Genomic DNA, 17,663 nt, shown 5'->3' on the forward strand with positions numbered 1-17,663 from the left:
TATGATGACCATCATGTCATTACGCAATTTCTGGATGTTCTTTTATGTTAAACGATGCACTATTTTTTATGCTGTAAAAGGTTAATAACTCCACGAAATGTTGCGACCTTAATATGAAAAAGCAGAAGAGTAACATGCTGGAAAACGTAGCGCTTACTTCCTGGTGTGTAACATGGAACCCATAAACATCTGTAATAGTTGTAGTTACAGCTATTATATGAATATATTTTATACATCATTTTTTAGTTATTGTCAATATATTACCTCAATATTGTGAATTACTTTGAGGGTCACAAAATCGCAAGCTACTCATCAGTAAAGTTTTGAGGTTTCCAATTTCAAAATAGAACCATAAACAATCTCAGGCCCTGTAGCTCCGCCCATTCTGGTCTCAGCCAATCAGGAAGACAGAGAACCCTAGCACCGTCCAATTACAACACACTATTCCTACCTCACGGCGGAACGCTCCCCAACATGGCTGCTGCTGTACAGTAGAAGCTCACAAGTGCATTCGTATTCGAGAGAAAATCATAATACAAAAAAAGACATCAATAAAGACCTGAAAAGTACGAGGTGAGTGCGCAGACTAATACTCTACACTGACGAGATTTGTTGTTGTAGCGAATATTGCAACAGTGACTCTCCGGTGAGGTCGAAGCCTCTTGTTTTGTTAGCATATGCCTTTGACATCAGGGGAAGAGGACGTCGGATGTATGGAGCGGGCTAACATAAACTCGTTTTCTCTAATTGCTTGTTAGCAATGCTACGTTCCTTTCGAAACAAACATGGCTCACAACATGTTGTCAACATAACGTTTAGGATATAGGTAACGTTAAAGACGCTACACCGGGCAGCACGAGCTGTCATTTTGGACCTCTGATGTAACTGCTAACGTTTTGCTTCTCTTGCAATAACCCACAGTCGTTCACCAAAAATAACTAAAAACGTTATTAGTAGCTGGTAGTGTGAGCAATAGACATTTTGTAATTTTTAATCTAATGCGTGGACGTTATGAATTTAAATGTTGTATCACCTGTCTGACGTCAGCTAATCATTTTAAGTTGACGTCAAACGAAGAATAAACCATTTATTTTACGTCCAACCGACCTATAGGGAGGAAACAATTCAAACTCGTTGAGCTCGACTGACTGAGGATTAGCTCGCTATATTTACTTTAGCTAGCTAGTAGTATATTTGGGACTGTAGCTCCCCCACGCGCTATAGATGAACACGTTCAGTAGTAGCGCTAACATTTGTTGTCAGAACTGGAAACAACGCTTCGGTTTCAGGGTCCTGGTATCGTGCACGCCTGTCATGACTTACTGGGACACTTGACTTCGCTTGCATTACCTACCCTCCGTCTGACCCCTCGGTGGGTCTGGTTTGGAGGTTTAATCTTACTCGAGCAGTAGTAATAGTCAATACACCCTCTCACCTTTCACTCTGTCTGCCTATTTTCCTCTTATGCTTTGGCTGAGCGCTGTCTACTCTTTGCTAATGAAGACTGCTGACTCTGGAGATCCGCAGAGTTTTTGTTTTCCAGTGGAAGCTGCCTATGTGGTCAGAGTGAGTGGCGACCCTGGTGTCAGTGAATCCAGGGGCCTTGGTCTGCTTTTCAATAGATCTATTATGCTAACATCTGGACCAACAGCACACAATATGACAGCGTTGGAGCCAACTAAGCAACGATGGTGTTTAACAACCAATGTCGACCATTTGCAATCTTGTGTAATGTAGGTGTAATTCCAGTTTGACCTGCTTTTTAAAATTGATTCTCGTTATTTGTCATTTATCCACAGACCTCTACATGAATGTTATGAAGAGGATCCCTGTGCTGCACCTGAGCAACAATTAATCCTCTATTAAATACCACCCACGAATCCCACAGTTCCCTGCTGGTCCCTGCAGGTGTGGGCGTGCCCCCCCTGTCACACTGGCAGAGGAGGCAGGGCAGGAGGTGTTGCCAGGTGGAGGACCGAGGCCGCACCCGCCTGCTTTCTTCATCTTCCTCCGTTCCCAATCCGAGTCACTTCACCTGCAGCCGCCACAGGTGGGCTCAGGGGGATCCGGTCGGGGGCCCCCAGTGTGCGGCGGCGTCCGGATTTGGCCATCGCGGAGCGGCTCCCACCGGGCTCTGCCAGGTGCCGTTGGCTGGTCGAGGAGCGGAGCATGTTGAGAGGTTGCGGTTGCCATGGAGCAGCAGGATAAGAAGCGGGTGAGTTCTGGGGCTTTGTTCAGCACCTGACTATGCTGTCTAACTGTCCCCTGGGGTGGAGAGCTGTTTACTGAAGAGATGGGGCCCCTGGGATGGAGCCTGCCCTGAAGGGAGTGCTTAGCTATGGTGCGGTGTCTTCTACCAGATTTTCACGCTTTTTCCAAAGTTTTTTGTGGTACTCCTCAGGGAGATAAATTAGCTTTATTTCTGAAAGAGCCGATATGTACATAGAAATATTGCTTAAAGGGTCCTATAGACTTATGATTCAGGGCTGTCTCATTCAAGCATTGACAATCATTAGAGAGCTATGGGACGTAGCTCTCTAATGATTGTCTTGTGAACTCGATATCTCAGGATCATCTTGGGGGGAATTTCTTTCTCAAATTTGCCACAAACGTCCACGTAGACTCAAGGAGTGCTGACTAGATGTTGGTGGTAAAAAGGTGGATGTAAGTGCAACTTCTGTTTTTGAGGGTGTTTTTGCTCCACATTGTGAAATACAGCCACACTCCCATTGTCCTTCATAATCATTTCAGTTAAACCCACCTGAAGGGTCGAATGATCAAACCTCTGTAGTTACACATAGATGCGTTGGAAAGGCATTTCACAACTGCATGGGAGCGGAAACGCTGCTGCCGCTGACCTGTTGCTCAAGAGGCTCAAAGAAAAGCTTTCTATGTGTTGTGTTTACATAATCATTAGCTCTGAACAGTACAGTCAGAAGCATGTAGCCGCCCTCCCTCTGAAGGACACACCATTGTCCCAGCTGTCTTAGAGGTTGACCTTTCTTTGTTAAATGACTTGGTGACGTGGTGTTGACTGATACGGTGAACATTTCAGTTGTATAATTTCTAGTGCTGGGCAAGTTAACGCGTTATTATCGCGTTAATGCATTCATTAATTGACACCGACAATTGTTTTATAGCGCGTTAACGTATTTTTTTATTTTGAAAGTCCGTGGAGGAAGTCTTCAGCAGACTACGTTGATGCAGCGTGTGGGAGAAGTAACTAGAGATAAACAAACGCTAGACAAGCTAACAGATGCTACAGAGAAGTGGATACAAACTGCAGCCGGTTAGAATACATGGCGTTACAATGTCCACCAGCTGTTGCTCTCACTGGAGACTACGGGACATCGCTGCGGTCAACTCAGCAGACACTTACATTTTAGTGCACCTATATGCTGAAATTCACGGTAAACACATTCAAACGGCACAGATCGGGAGCGAGCGAAGGACTTTGAAAGTTAGTGGAAATATTAACGTGAGACAACGTTTCTTCAGATGAACATCCGGTTTTCAGAATAAGATGCCAACAAAGTATGAATTATATTCACATTAAGTATAAAACATGCTACCTGCATCTCGTGAGTTAAAGGGAAAATATACATATGATATAAGAATGATATAATATAAGAAATATGATCGCTACTGTGTAAAGGGAATACTGCTGTTAACAAGAACCTGATGTGTTTAAAGTGTTTGCAAACCAAATGTTATTGCCCTTTTGTTCATATAGCAGTACTTTTAAAATAAAAGTGCGCAATACATTACTTTTGAATTCATTATTGAACTTTGCCATAACAATGTGATTAATCGTGATTAATCGCAAAAAAATCATGCGATTAAATATTTTAATTGTTGCCCAGCACTAATAATTTCATATATGTATTTATGTAATACATTGTGAATGCGTTAGTAATAGAAGTGTCATAAACTCAACAGCTTTGGAGCGGCAGTGCCTTCTAATGGCTCTTGTTTACTGTGTCAGAGAGAAGACTTGATTTACAATGTTTCTGAAAACCCCAAATTCATGAGTTGTGATCGACACTAATAGTTTGTTAAATCCAATTATTAATTGATTGGCAACTATTTTGCTAATCTTAATTGTCAACTCATATTTGACGGTTCCAGCTTCTCAAATGCTACAATTAACTTCTTCTGCATTATAGTAAATTGAATGTCTTTGTTTTTTTTAGTCTGTTGGAACACAGATTTTGCCCCAATCAAATGACAGCACCAATATCACTCAGAACACACAATTTATGCCCCCTGGGAATTTTTTTAAATAGTTAGTGTGCGCATATACACTGAGTATCCAGTTTATTAGGTCCACCTAGCTAAAACTACCCAAAGTCTATAATCCAACAGTCCTGCAATGAATCCTCCTGACATGAATATCATTTTAGTTTTTGTCTAAACGGTTCTAGAGAGGTGTTCATCCATCGTTGATCATTTTGGACAGCTGCTGTTTGTGCTGCTGTTGAACGATGTCACATTATTCTCACAGGTGTTTCTTTTATTTTGTGTCAGTGAGGGCAGGCTCGATAACATTATGCAACGCAGTCCAACAGTATGTGAGGAATTTTGTCTGTGGACATCAGTTTTATGATTTTCTATATATTTTGAATTCAGAAAAACAAAATTGCGGGGTTCATTCATTCGTCGCTGTTTTACGCCGCTTTGGATCATGTTGCACGGCTTCCTCAGCAGATGCCGTGTGCATTTGTGTTCTGAACACTAAAAAAGACTTCTCCATGCTGGTTGAATTCCAACACTGCAGGAATGAGTCCTGAAACCCAGCGAATGAGTCAGCATTTTTGCACTTCCGGTTCCCTCGTCTCAACAAGTGGCTAAATGAGACAACAAAACTAAATGAGACTACAAAACGACATCGTGCCGAACACTCGTCCACCATTGTGACAAACTATAATCCAGAATCCGATGAAAAAAAAAAAAGAAAATCCCATTGGTTTTGTGTCGAGGGAACCAGCGCAATGCTGACTTCCGGGTTGGCGTTCTAAAATATGTCCTCTCTGAAGCGCCTCTCTGTGCATCCTCTAGTCTACATCATCACAAAATATGCTAAGCTGGCAAGAGTGGAAAGTAGAGTAACCGGGGTTATAAAGGCCAGGTTGTCATTGTTCCGAGCATCAAAAGAGCCACACACACACACACACACACACGCACACTATGTCTGGGCCCCCCCCCCCTCTCTGTAGTCGGGGTTTTGCTGCTTAGTATCCCAGCCGGCTGCTGAACTGAGTTAAACCGAGCGAGGCTCGGTCGATGCCAGAGAGGCACCCAGACTTTTGAATCAGAGCCCAGCTGGCAGCGTGCACCGATGCTGGGCTCTCGTTGTCTGCGGCCCCGGTGACGAGGGAAATCAGGGTGAGGTCTTGCAGCATCTCCAGCTCTCTCCCGACCGCAGACACGTGTGGCCTCCGGTCAGGACCTCGTTCACGCCTCGAGAACTAGTCTCTGAAACGGCAACGATTCTCGTCACGTAAGCACGGCAGACGCTGGAGATTTCCCCTCGTAGCCCAGCAGCAGTGATGCAGATTTCAGTGGAGCGGAGCAGAGCAGGGCCGTCATGGTGTTGAGAATGGGAGAAGGGATCTTCCTCAGGAAGAAGAGCAGTGTAAGTTGTCTTGCTCGTTTCCGTGTAGCTTGAACACATTCTCGTCGGCGAAGGCTAAAGAAACGCAGAAAGACTTGTTGATTTCCCTGTTTGGGTGAGCGACAGTGTCAGTCAGATGCACTGTACTCATGGCAAGTCTGGTAGCGTCAGTATTAGTGTTTGCATGTCGGTAGAATGCTCCTGATTTGTTGGTGAGCATCCAAAGTTAATCTAGATCCTTCCCAGGTTAGGGGCATGCCCAGTTCTTCTCAGGCCGTTGGGGCTCTTCGAGTCTCTGCGTATTTGCGTCTGTCTGGAGGATTTCTGTCGAGGCTTTGTTCCTCTGGGGAAAAGATATTTATAGCTCGCCTGTGTGGGATGCAGAGCTTGAAAGCTGAACCCTGTGTGCGTGTGTGAGTTTTCATATTTGAGTATGTCTTACTGTTGGCGTATGCGCAGGCCTTTGCAGAAACACGCACATCCTCACAGTGACATGCAGAGTGGGAAGAGGTCGCTTTCCCACCAACATTAGATGTGGCTCTGTTTCCCTTTCTCTATTATTAACACATCCTCTTCTTTTTTTACGCAGTATAGAGGATTGTGAAGGCAATGACATCAGTGTCGCTTGATTAATCAATTTGTCAATCGTTGGAAAAGTAATAGAATGTGATTTTTGATAACTGATTTAATATTTAGAGCCATTTAGGGAAGGAAGGAAAATATGCAAAACAATCTGTGGGTTCAACTTTTCAATGTGAGGATTAGCTGCTTATCCGGTATACCGGTTTTAATTTCCCGTATGATACGAGTTTTTCATATACCGTCATACCGGTGCACAGCCGGAACAACTTCTGTCGCTCTTCAACAGGCAGCAAAATATATTGTTCGCCGCTGGGAGCGCTACGGTCGGAGCTAGTTGCCTTATCTGTATTGAGAGGGAACCCTAGTCATGGTCATAACTTTATAACAACAATTAACAACCCACAACTAACGCTCTTTAACAGGGCAAAACACCACGACACAACAGTTTGTGACAGATAAACAATTTGTAGCACTAATAATTGTACATTTATAAAATTTCCCCGCCGAACTGCATGCTGGGTAAAGCTCGCTAACAACAGTCTGCTAACAGCTGGGACTCCAGTAACATTACATTAAAGAACAGAAAAGAGCGATGCAGGATGAACAAAGACTGAACAACAAAAGGTATTTAGGTCAGACACATATGCAACGCTGATTACCGTAATATGTGTGGTATTTGTTATAAATGTACGTTGGTAGACGGTGATAAGAAGCTGTACATGGAGGGGCTTCTTCTTCTTTAAATTTCTTTAAAGTTTCTTTAAGTTTCTTTTCAGCGTTAATTAATTAATGCTTTAACACGGAAAAAAAAGATACCGTGATATACCGTGAAACCGCCAGAATCTTACAAAATACCGTGATATGCATTTTTGGTCATACCACCCAGCCCTAGTGCATTGCTGTGTTTCTTTGATGGGATGTTGCTAGGTAAGCGTCCAGCGTCTCTGAAATGTCAGAATAGACGCAGTAAACTCACCAGTGGTGGGCCGTTAGGGCCTGCAAGGCCTTCTCTGCTGGCCTAAACAGAATCACAAAGCTATATCTATTTTATAATTTAATAATTTTTCTTAAATACACTACATGTATTATAATTTATAAAAATATTTTTCCCATTATCTTATTTTCTCATTGCACAGCTACTGTCTTCCTCAGTTGCTCTGCTTCCAGTGCAGCTTGTTTTAAGTAGAGCTTTCATCCAATCAGATTTCACCTCTGTGTCTCTAGGTAAGAACAGAGACCCAGGCCTGCACACTCAGGAGTGCATCCAGTGCAGTTTAAGTGAATGGGGACGATATTGTTGATTGTCATATTCTTCAACCAATCAGATCTTTAGTTTGACATGTTGGGCGTATTCTTTGACGTGTCAGCACCTGCTAGCCGGCCTATAATGACGTCAGCATTACATGCCGCTCAGTGTCCATGTGTAGCTCTGCCGCGAGGTGCAGAGTGTGCTGTGATTGGTCAGTGGGCGAGCACGTGACTATCGTGAAACGAAACTTAACAGCAGAGGCTGTCGGGTAGTGAATCACATCACGTGATGCAGCTCAGCCAATCAAATATGGGCATTCTGACTCCAGTGAGATGTACCACACACCATGACACAGGGGGCTGAGACGAGGAAAGACATTGCAGAGCAGTACGTTCAAGTTGTGAAAGTAAAATCCTATGATAATCTCTTTGGGTCGCGGCTTGTCATTAAGGAATGATGGTGGATCCCACAGCCAGACCAGCTGAGATCATTATATTTTCCTGTATTTAGGCTTTTGCATTTTCAAAATGCTCTAGCATTATTCAAACGACTTGTACCGAACGGTTTAATATGGAGATGTACATAGTTGCAGCCTTAAAAATGAATAGCTGTGGCGCCATCATGTGGTTATAAGGTGGTATTTCAGCTGCAGGACAGCAGTGAAGGCCCAGGTATAAAATGCACAGCCCGCCACTGAAATTCACTACTGACGCGTCCAGGTGTCGCATCCCCTTTTCTCCTCCCCCTGAACAACAAGTCTATGTTGAAATCGTAGAAATAAACAGAGCAGGGTAAGGAGGGGCTGTGCAAAACAATGCGCCGCAGGCAGCGCTAAAATGAAATACCAGTGGATGCTGGTGATGGAAAAAATTGGAGGGGACAGGGGGGAAAACCAGCTATGGGCGTCATTTGATTTTACTTTAGGTGGCTACTTATTATATGTACTTTCTTATGTTCAACGGAAAATTAAGCATTAAAACACAGGCTTTGATGAACCTTTTGATGAACGTTATGTGGCACTGGGAGTCTGTCAGTCCAACGAGGTGAGCGGTGCGCAACAGTCAGTCGCACATATTGGGATCCAGTCCCGGGTGAGCGGACTGCAGCAGCAAGTCGGACCACCGCAAGACACCGTAGTCCAGATGTGGCCCGAGGCTGCTCCAGCAGAGTGGAGCTCTGCCTCGTCTGCTCCTGGGTTGGTGGTCCCTCCACCACTAGTCCACTAGTTAAGAGCTTTTCAAATCTGAGACTGTGGGCCTCCACTCAGAGAAAACTTGGAAAAAGGCTTCAGACCTGTTTACCACGCCTTGTGGGTTTGTCTTTTTTATCTGTGTCATCGCCATTCATATCTATACAACCAATGGGTTTATGATTAAATTTAAACTGTACGAAAGTGAGTGATCATGTTAAATTATCTCAACATTGACCAACATAATCATATTTTTGATTCTTGTATAATAGGGCAGCCCGTTATGCAAGAATGGCTTGTGCCAGTGTCCCAGGTCATAGAGTAATGCTGTGAACATTTTGGGGAAATTATCATTATTTAATTATTCAAAGACATAATCTGATATCAAGGCTCAATCCAAATCTCCACACTCACAAACTTTGACGCTCGCTCCCCCAAAGTCCAGGTTTAGGGCTGTCCCTCTGTCTCATGGTCGAGTGTCTGAGGGCTCTCTCACAGACATTTTGAGCCTTTTATGAACACTCTCCATAAGTCTGCATTTCTACAGGCCTTGCCTGAGGGAATTACCCACAATTCATAGCAATGTGACGTTAATCACGGGGTTACCAGTGGAAGCATGGAGAAGTAAAATAAAGAGGACGGCACATGGGTGTTGAGCCTGGAATATTACATTTACACATAAACATTAGGGATGAAAGCTGGAACATACAAACTGCAAGCAGAGCTTATAATACACAGCTGGTTTATTCATCAACCATTTCTTTTCATTTTGTTATTGAAGCTGTTTTGACAAAAACGAGTAAATAGATTATTTGACAAATAACTCATCTCGTGAGCAAAGAGCTTGGAAGACGTTCAAATCCGGCAGTAAAAAATCTAAAATACCCACGATTGTACATAACATGATATGACGTCAACATAACTGATATGTCTCATTCGTATTCACACCATTTCAAGCCCTTACAGTCTCTCACACTCAACCATTTAACAGGGGATGTCAGATAAGTCCCTGAGGGTTCAGGGTTCAAGACCTTAAGGGGGACTTTGGCATTGGGCCCAAGTCTTCAAATCCGGTTTATTGTATTTTGCCAAATTTTTCATGCCTCTTGTTTTCTGGAGGGATGAGTTTTGATACTGAAAGGGCTGTCCTCTGTGTCGCTGCAGGAGGAGGACGCTGTGACTCTGGGCCTGTCCACTGGCCAGGCTCTGGCGAAGCTGCGGGACCAGCTCAGCGGCCTGCTGGAGCAGCACCAAAGGCCTGAGCGCAGGCGAGCCTCTGCACAGGTGCACATACACGCTTCTACATTCACATCGTTAAGTACAGTCACTCCCTGAACTTAAACCTTTACCCAGATCTTAAAATAATCTGATGAATAAATCTAAACCCAAATCAGCAAAGTTAGTTTCATCATCATGACATCACGTGAGGATGTTTTGACCTCATGAGTGTGAAAACATAAAGTTTTCCACACGGCCTCGATTTAATCCACTATGGCAACACTGTTCCTCAATCATCCTTTAAATATAGCCGTCACTTGTTGAGTGCCTTACATAACCCACTGCGTATTGTTTTGCTCATGTTTTCATAGGAACACTGCGTGAATAGCTTCCTTTACCATGGCAACCGTCACTCCTGTCTCCATTGGCCGGGAGCTGCCCTCACTCTGCTGGTGGTGCTGGGACTCCTCTGTTGCCACGGCAGCCAGCCAAGGGGCAGGTAGGTGGTCCTCTTTCAGCTGAACCGTCCTGTTCTGAAACATCTGTCGCTGCGGTTACACTTTTGTCTTTTCAATGCCATTTTTGTGATCCGAATCGGGCCAGGACGCATTAACTGTCAAGTCTGTTCGATCTGAGGTGCGATGAGCCAGACCGCATGCCGAGATGGGCTATCAAACGTAGGTCTCATCATCTTCCTCCCACTCGGGAGTTTCTCTCCAGAGCAGAGCAAAGGGAGGAGAGGAGGAGAACCAGACTGCTGTTTGAATCCTGATGAAAACCCGACGTCTCCTGATTTTGCTGCTTCAAAATAAAAGCTTTTAAATAACAATGTAACGGGGAACTTTTATTGTGAAGAATTTATAGGAAAATGTTTGACACCAAAATAGAGCTTTGTTTACGGCTTTTCTTCAATATTAACAAGTTTACTAATACTGCAGGGAGGAAGAGTAAGCGGCAAAAATAACTTTTATTGTGAAGGATTTATATGAAATAAAATGTGTCCACCTTTTCACAGCTGCTCTTTGACCACAAAATGTACCCGATCACTATCCGGCACTTTCAGGCAGATCACATTGAAGTGAGGACAAGCATACGCAGACACAGCCGAGTTTGGATCTGGCGCGTTCGATCACAACAGTCGCAGTGAAAAAGACAAGTGCGACCACGGCCCATGATATTGTGCGCTCAGCGTTAATAAGATCTGTTTTCCAATGCTTAGGTGAAGAAGGCATTGCCCTGTCCGTAATTTCCCCACCACCAACAGCGTGTCTGAGGCAGTTGCACCACCATCGTTGGAGCAGTTCTTTTCAGGAACATCTAGGCTTAGACCAAATCTGAAAGTCTTGGAATTCATTCAGTGCCATTTATTAAATTCTGATGCCAAACAGAAAGAACAAGCCAAGGAGTTCTCTGTGTCCGTCTCAGTGCTGCTCATCTACTTGCCCACTGTATCATTCTCACGAAAAGAGAAGTGAGAAGTTGTGATGAATCGGCAGCGACAGAAACCCCAGCTGTCATTCTTGCTGTGTGTCAAGCGAACTAGCCTGGACTGTTCTCCTTTCTGTCTAATACAGTTTCATTGAATACGTTTACTAACTCATCAAAACTGACTGACCAATTAAAACGCCAATATTTGGTTTTACTGTGGATATATTTGCTGAGTGAAAGGAAATATCTGTTCACATTATTTCAATTTTATATGCGATACATTTTTAAGATAATTTAGAAATGTGTCTCTAAGTCTGCTGAAGAGTGAATTCTTGAATTTCTTTGTAATTGGTCACGTTTAATTTGCTCCTCCACAGCTCTGGTATCGAGCTGGTGAACGCTGCAGCCCTCCTTCTTCTCTTCGTGCTGAACCTGCTGCTGGTTGGACGTCAGGAGCGGCTGAAGAGGAGCGAGATGGTCCGCCGCCTCAACGGCATCATCGCACAGCTCAGCGGTGAGTCGGGCTTGTTGACTTGAATCATGGCGTTTGTGTTTCCTGCACAGATGATCCCCGTTTATCTGTTGCGCTTCTCTTCTTCATTTAACTGTACTGTATACGTTTACAACTACTCTTGTATTATTCATTTATTTAGGACCACACCGCCGTCCAAAATAATCATTAGTGGATGTAATCATGATTAGGGATGGGACGATGTAGGATTTTATCGTGGATCGCAATAGAAAACATAAGTCAATAAGTATGACTCAATAAGTTGATCTGGTGATTTTCCATCAGGATGATTGTGAATATCCTCACGAGGGACTGCTGTCTAGCTCACTCTCATGTAGAGAAGGGAAAAATGGAGCCTTAATATTTAAGAATTAATAACAATGTTGCTTTTTTAAATTCTTTGGGGACCTTTTATGATTATCTTACTGAGAATGTTTGTTTTGTTTTTCACTTAAAGTAGACGTGTCCTCTCGGTGATGCAATAAAATAATTTTTATTTATATTATGCTATGAATTCATTCTCATTAAATTACGACTTTATTCTTGTAATATTTCTTCTTTTTTTTCCTTAGAGAACACAGATATGTGGGATATGTTTTGAATGTGCAGACAGTTTTGAACATAAATCTTGTTGGAGCGCATACAGCCTTTAAAAGTCCATGGGTTTATAAATGAGTGAATGAATTCCTCCCTCTAACGGCTTACTCACTGTCTATGCCTGTCACTCCAGACTACCTGTCGGGGTGCGTGGGTGAAGCGCGCTGGTCTCCATCTCTGTACCCGGATCTGTACACACCGTCGTCCACATCGTGGTCCCTTCACTGGACCTACCGGGACTCCCAGTTGGTTAACCTTCCCATCAGTCTGCTGGTGGAAGGAGACGTCATCGCTCTGAGACCCGGCCAGGAAGCATTTGTCTCCCTCAGAGGCATTAAGGTCAGCCTGTGCGTAGACACACACACACACACACACACACACACACACACGTGTATTGAGATGCAGTGGTAAAATGTGCAGAATGTTTTGTGTTGGATTAATATAAATGATTCCACTGCAGCTACTCACAAGCTCCTCTTGCACATTGTCAATACACCTCTGGTCATATTGAAATTAGCTTGAATACTGATATTTTTATACCTTTTTTTTTTTTTAATACACCTTTTATTCAACCTCCTCCTTAATTTATATTTCACTTGAAGTTTTTCTCAATCCAGAAGTGTATACCGGCATGACCCTTTGTTAGACCGAGCTGAACTTTGATTCATGAAATATAAATATATCTCTTGGGAAATAAGAAATTCAAAGGTATCAGTTATTTACTCTAGATGTTCTTTTTGAATTTTAAGTTACCAAATACCAGAACTGGTACAGAAATCCATGTTTTGTTATTGGTCCAATACTAGCACACTAACACACACCACTCACGACGCTGTGCTGAGGTCCTACAGCCGACGTCACAGCTCCTAACAGACTGGAGGGCAGAAAAAAACTCACTATTCTGTGTCCTGCTAGCACGTAAATGCATTCATCCTGCCCGAAGTGGTACATAGTTACACATGAGATAATAGAAAGTTTCCACTGACCCAGAATCGGTTAATGTTTATTTGTTCAAACAACACAGTCTATATCATCATCACAGATCTCTATACAAGTGCAATTTTCAATGGTGAACATGGTGTTCAACCACTGTCTTTGGCACTGAAACCATGCTGGGTTCATATGAAGCCCTGCAGCAGGATGTGGTGTTTGCTGTATAGCCGCATTGACGTTGGTTAATAATGAAACAGACGGGCCTCATTGTGTGGGATGAAGCTGAACACATACTGATATGGAGGAGAGGGGAACATTTGAACGTTTCTTTTCTGTACCATAGCATTTCAGAGGGATTTCTCTCAAATTGCTAGAGACTGGTGTTGCTTAAGTTGAGCTGAGGTTGCAGGCGCATATATGGTATTTTTGATTTTATGCGATTTTTTTGATTTTATGCTATTTTTAGGCACGTAACTGGGTGGCACAATTAATTGATGACGATTTTGGCTTCCCACAATTAAATGATCATTATCAATATTTGCTCTGCTCATTGATAGGCTAACTCCCCTGTATATCAAATGAAAAGCTTCTTAAACTAACAGCCAGCCGACAGGGGGATCGAGATTGTTTGGCTTCAGTTTTGTTAAACAACAGATGGCAGAAAGGCAAAATGAAAATGCACTGAATTCATCTGATGAAGAACCTTACTTTTTTAAGTCAGGCAGCAACCTCCTGTTCTGAAAAGTGAAGCCAATGCATTCTCTCTACTGACCATCAGGGGCCGACTCCTCTGGTTGAATAGAAGTCTCTGAGAAAATGACTCTACTTCTCTCTTAGAGTGACTTTTTAATTGTTCCTCCTTGGCTCCTAAAACAACCACCTCAGTTTTGTTTCTTACATCCAATTGTTGATTTGTACAATGCACTTACTCAGGTGCCTGTACTGGGCTGTAGTCTCCTGGTTATATGGTTATGTAAATATATGCGTCATTTGGATAATTATGACAGCATATTTATTTGTTTTCCAGAATCTGAGCCAGTGGAAGCATGTAGATCAGGGGTCACCAACCTTTTTGAAACTGAGAGCTACTTCAAGGGTACCGAGAAGTACGAAGGGCTACTTGTTTGATACAAACTTCCTGAATAACAAAGTTGCACAGATCACCTTTTAATAATAATAATAATAATATGTGTGAAGAGACTGTCTGATCACATGTCAATGTTAATTATTCCTCATCATTATTAACAATGATTTCCACAACATGATGGTGGGAAACACAGATATATTTAAACATTTATTTCTGTTCTTCTGTTTCAACATTTGAAAGTCAGAGGTATCACATCTCTGATATTTTAGTAAATATCTTTCTTGACAGTTTTGTATGAATAAGCACATTTGTAGCATTTAGTTCAAAATCACACCTGTTATATTTTTGTAAAAATTATCACTTCTAACATTTTTTTATGAAATCATTAACTGTCATATCTTCAAATCATGTCTCGTTTGTACTAACCACCACTTTTGTAACAGTTTTGAACAAATCATGATCAACAAATCAACTCTGTCCCATGTTTATACAAATCATCAGTTATGAATATCCTGTGTTGTTTGGCTTTGGAGCGGATGACATTTATGATATTCATGACAGGAGTCATCACATGATCAAAGCCGGTCACTTTTGCACATAGTGCCTGCTGGTGAATGATCCAGTGGTAATATAGACATTTTGGGAAGTCTGGGTCACCTTTACATTGCGCAATGAAGCCTGCATGCCGGCCCGTCATGGCGGGAGCCCCGTCTGTTGTCACCGACACCATTTCTAATGGTACCTTTTTCTCCACGAATAAACTAGTAAAAAGTCTCGTCTATAGCCGAGGGGGGGGGAGGGGGGGAGGGGATCCAACCCTCCGAGGCGCGCGAGTATCTTCGGGCGCCCGCGTTCAAACCTCTAGTCTGGCGCTTTTCGGTCGGATTGCGTTGCCTCGCCTTTACCCCCGCCACCCAAGAGTTGTTGCCCGACTGTTCCGAGAACTGACGGACTTGACGACGGGGTGCGCTCGCGGCGCGCGTCCGGTGCCAACGGGAAGCGCCCGGCATTCGGAACCTGAAAACCTAGTGCGGTACGGCAGCCTCTTCCTGGCTGTCCGCCGTGCGCCTCTGGGTACCCGACTCTCTTATGACAAGAAATATTGTCATTTTAAAATCTACAATAATGCAAGCGTTTTTGATTAAAAATGAACAGCAACTAAAATATTTAGACGGAGCTCCATGGTGACTTGTGCTATTTTTAGAACATGCCTTGCGGGCGACTCACGTGGTCCCTGCGGGCACCTGGTCGCCCGCAGGGACCATGTTGGCTACCTCTGATGTAGATGTTAAACAGATGAGCCAGAATGGAGCTTTGGGGAACTCCACATGTCATTTGTTTGCTTAGATGTGTAATTACCTATAAACACAAAATAGTCCCTGTCCATTAAGTAGGATTCAAACAAGTTTAGTTCTGTGACATCCAGTTTCACAAGATCCACAGCCCGACCCGAAACCACAAATCCTGTAACTACCACGCACCGTTCAAATAATTCAGTTCGGCAGCACTTTGGGCCATTTCATGTAATGTTTCAATGGAAATATTAAATAATATAGTATAATTATTCATAATATTGAACAGAACATCTCAAATACCTGTAAGTAATGCACCTGAAAGCTTGTCTTGTGGCAAGTCTCGTACTGAAGTATGACTTGGCTTTAACAGACGTTAGTACGGATAGAAGCACTCTCAGAGCCGCCCAAAGCACTGTTGTCCGAAAACTAGGGGTGGGAATCACCAGAGATCCCGCGATACAATATTATCACGATACTTAGGTCACGATACTGCGATATTATCACGGTACTGCGATATTCTGAGTATTGCGATAACATAGGCCTATATTGCGATTTATTACTTTTTTCAACTTCAAATTATGTCCCCAGAGGAAAACTGTGTCAACATGTTTTATCTAATAAGATAAAGTTTTCAGTCTGTTCATCTCACTTCAATCATTTTTATTGCAGCAAAATAGGACTGTCAAGCAGACAGACTGACCAACAATGTCATAAATGTTGCATGAACCTGACAAAATGAATGCATTACTACATAGTCCAACTTAACTAAATGCAAACGTGTGGACTCAGTATATGAACTATAACTTATATAAGTAGGATATAAGAGTTATATAACTCAGTATAACTTGCGATGCGTGGACGTCGAGGGCAGAGAGACAGTTATGCGCTGCACTCTCCCCATGAGCCTGGCTACTGTTGGCAGATTTAATAATAATAAATAATAATACATTTTATTTATATAGCGCTTTAAAAGGCACTCAAAGACACTTTACATGTTAAAAACAGAAACAATAGAAGCATTTATAATAAGAACAAAATATACGACATAACAGTAAGAAAAAATAAATAAAATAAAATAAACATGAAAAGAAAGAAAGAAAACATACATGACTGACTTTAGAGGTTAAAAGCAGATTTGAATAGGTGAGTTTTAAGTGCAGTTTTGAAAGTGGCAAGTGACGAAGAATGTCTGAGGTGTTGGGGCAGGGAGTTCCAGAGGGAGGGGGCAGCAACGGAGAAGGCCCTGTCCCCCCAGGTCCGATGCTTGGACAGAGTAGGGGGGGTAAGGAGGTTGGCGTCAGCAGATCTGAGGTTGCGGTTGGGAATGTGATGGTACAGGAGGTCCGAAAGGTATGAGGGGGCAAGGTTGTGGAGGGCTTTGTAGGTGATGAGGAGGAGCTTGAACTGGATTCTTTGCTGTATGGGGAGCCAGTGGAGGTTTTGAAGGACTGGGGTGATGTGGTCTCTGGTGCGGGAGTGGGTGAGCAGACGGGCAGCTGAGTTCTGGATGTATTGTAGTTTATTGATGATTTTGGTGGGTGAGCCGTACAGGATGCTGTTGCAGTAGTCCAGTCGAGAGGTGATGAAGGCGTGGATGAGTGTTTCAGCGGCTGCGGAGGAGAGGGAGGGATGGAGACGGGCGATGTTTTTGAGATGTGATTGACGTGGCGTTCATATGAGAGAGTTTGATCGAAGATGACCCCGAGGTTACGGACATGTGTGGAGGCAGGAACAGTGATGCCATCGATGCAGAGGGAGAAGTCGTGGTGGGAATTGTTTAATGATTTGGGGCCGATGATGAGGACTTCAGATTTGTCGGTGTTGAGTTTGAGGAAGTTTGCTTGCATCCAGGTTTTTATGTCTGTGAGGCAGTTGGTGATGGTGGAGTGGATGGTGGGGGTGATGGATTTGGTGGAGATGTAGAGCTGGGTGTCGTCAGCATAGCAGTGGTACTGGAGAC

General features: G+C 43.2%; 1 protein-coding gene across 7 annotated transcripts in view; it reads left to right on the plus strand.

The window, feature by feature from the left end:
* The first annotated feature begins 458 nt into the window (after positions 1 to 458).
* The window catches only part of tmem94 (transmembrane protein 94), a 38,575-nt gene continuing 21,370 nt past the window's right edge, over positions 459 to 17,663 (plus strand). For 2 of the 7 annotated variants that reach the window (XM_076093064.1, XM_076093066.1), the window contains exons 1-6: positions 459 to 573; positions 1,800 to 2,215; positions 9,799 to 9,918; positions 10,224 to 10,351; positions 11,658 to 11,794; positions 12,522 to 12,727. In XM_076093064.1, the coding sequence (XP_075949179.1) occupies positions 2,192 to 2,215; positions 9,799 to 9,918; positions 10,224 to 10,351; positions 11,658 to 11,794; positions 12,522 to 12,727 (615 nt within the window). In that variant the 5' untranslated portion in view covers positions 459 to 573; positions 1,800 to 2,191. Of the gene's footprint in view, positions 574 to 1,799; positions 2,216 to 9,798; positions 9,919 to 10,223; positions 11,795 to 12,521; positions 12,728 to 17,663 lie in introns of those variants that run through there. The other 5 variants (XM_076093065.1, XM_076093068.1, XM_076093067.1 and 2 more) reach the window with 5 other exon arrangements.

This window comes from Anarhichas minor, unplaced genomic scaffold, assembly GCF_050575085.1.
Source record: "Anarhichas minor isolate MPS153535 unplaced genomic scaffold, ASM5057508v1 ptg000017l, whole genome shotgun sequence".
Lineage (NCBI taxonomy): Eukaryota > Metazoa > Chordata > Actinopteri > Perciformes > Anarhichadidae > Anarhichas > Anarhichas minor.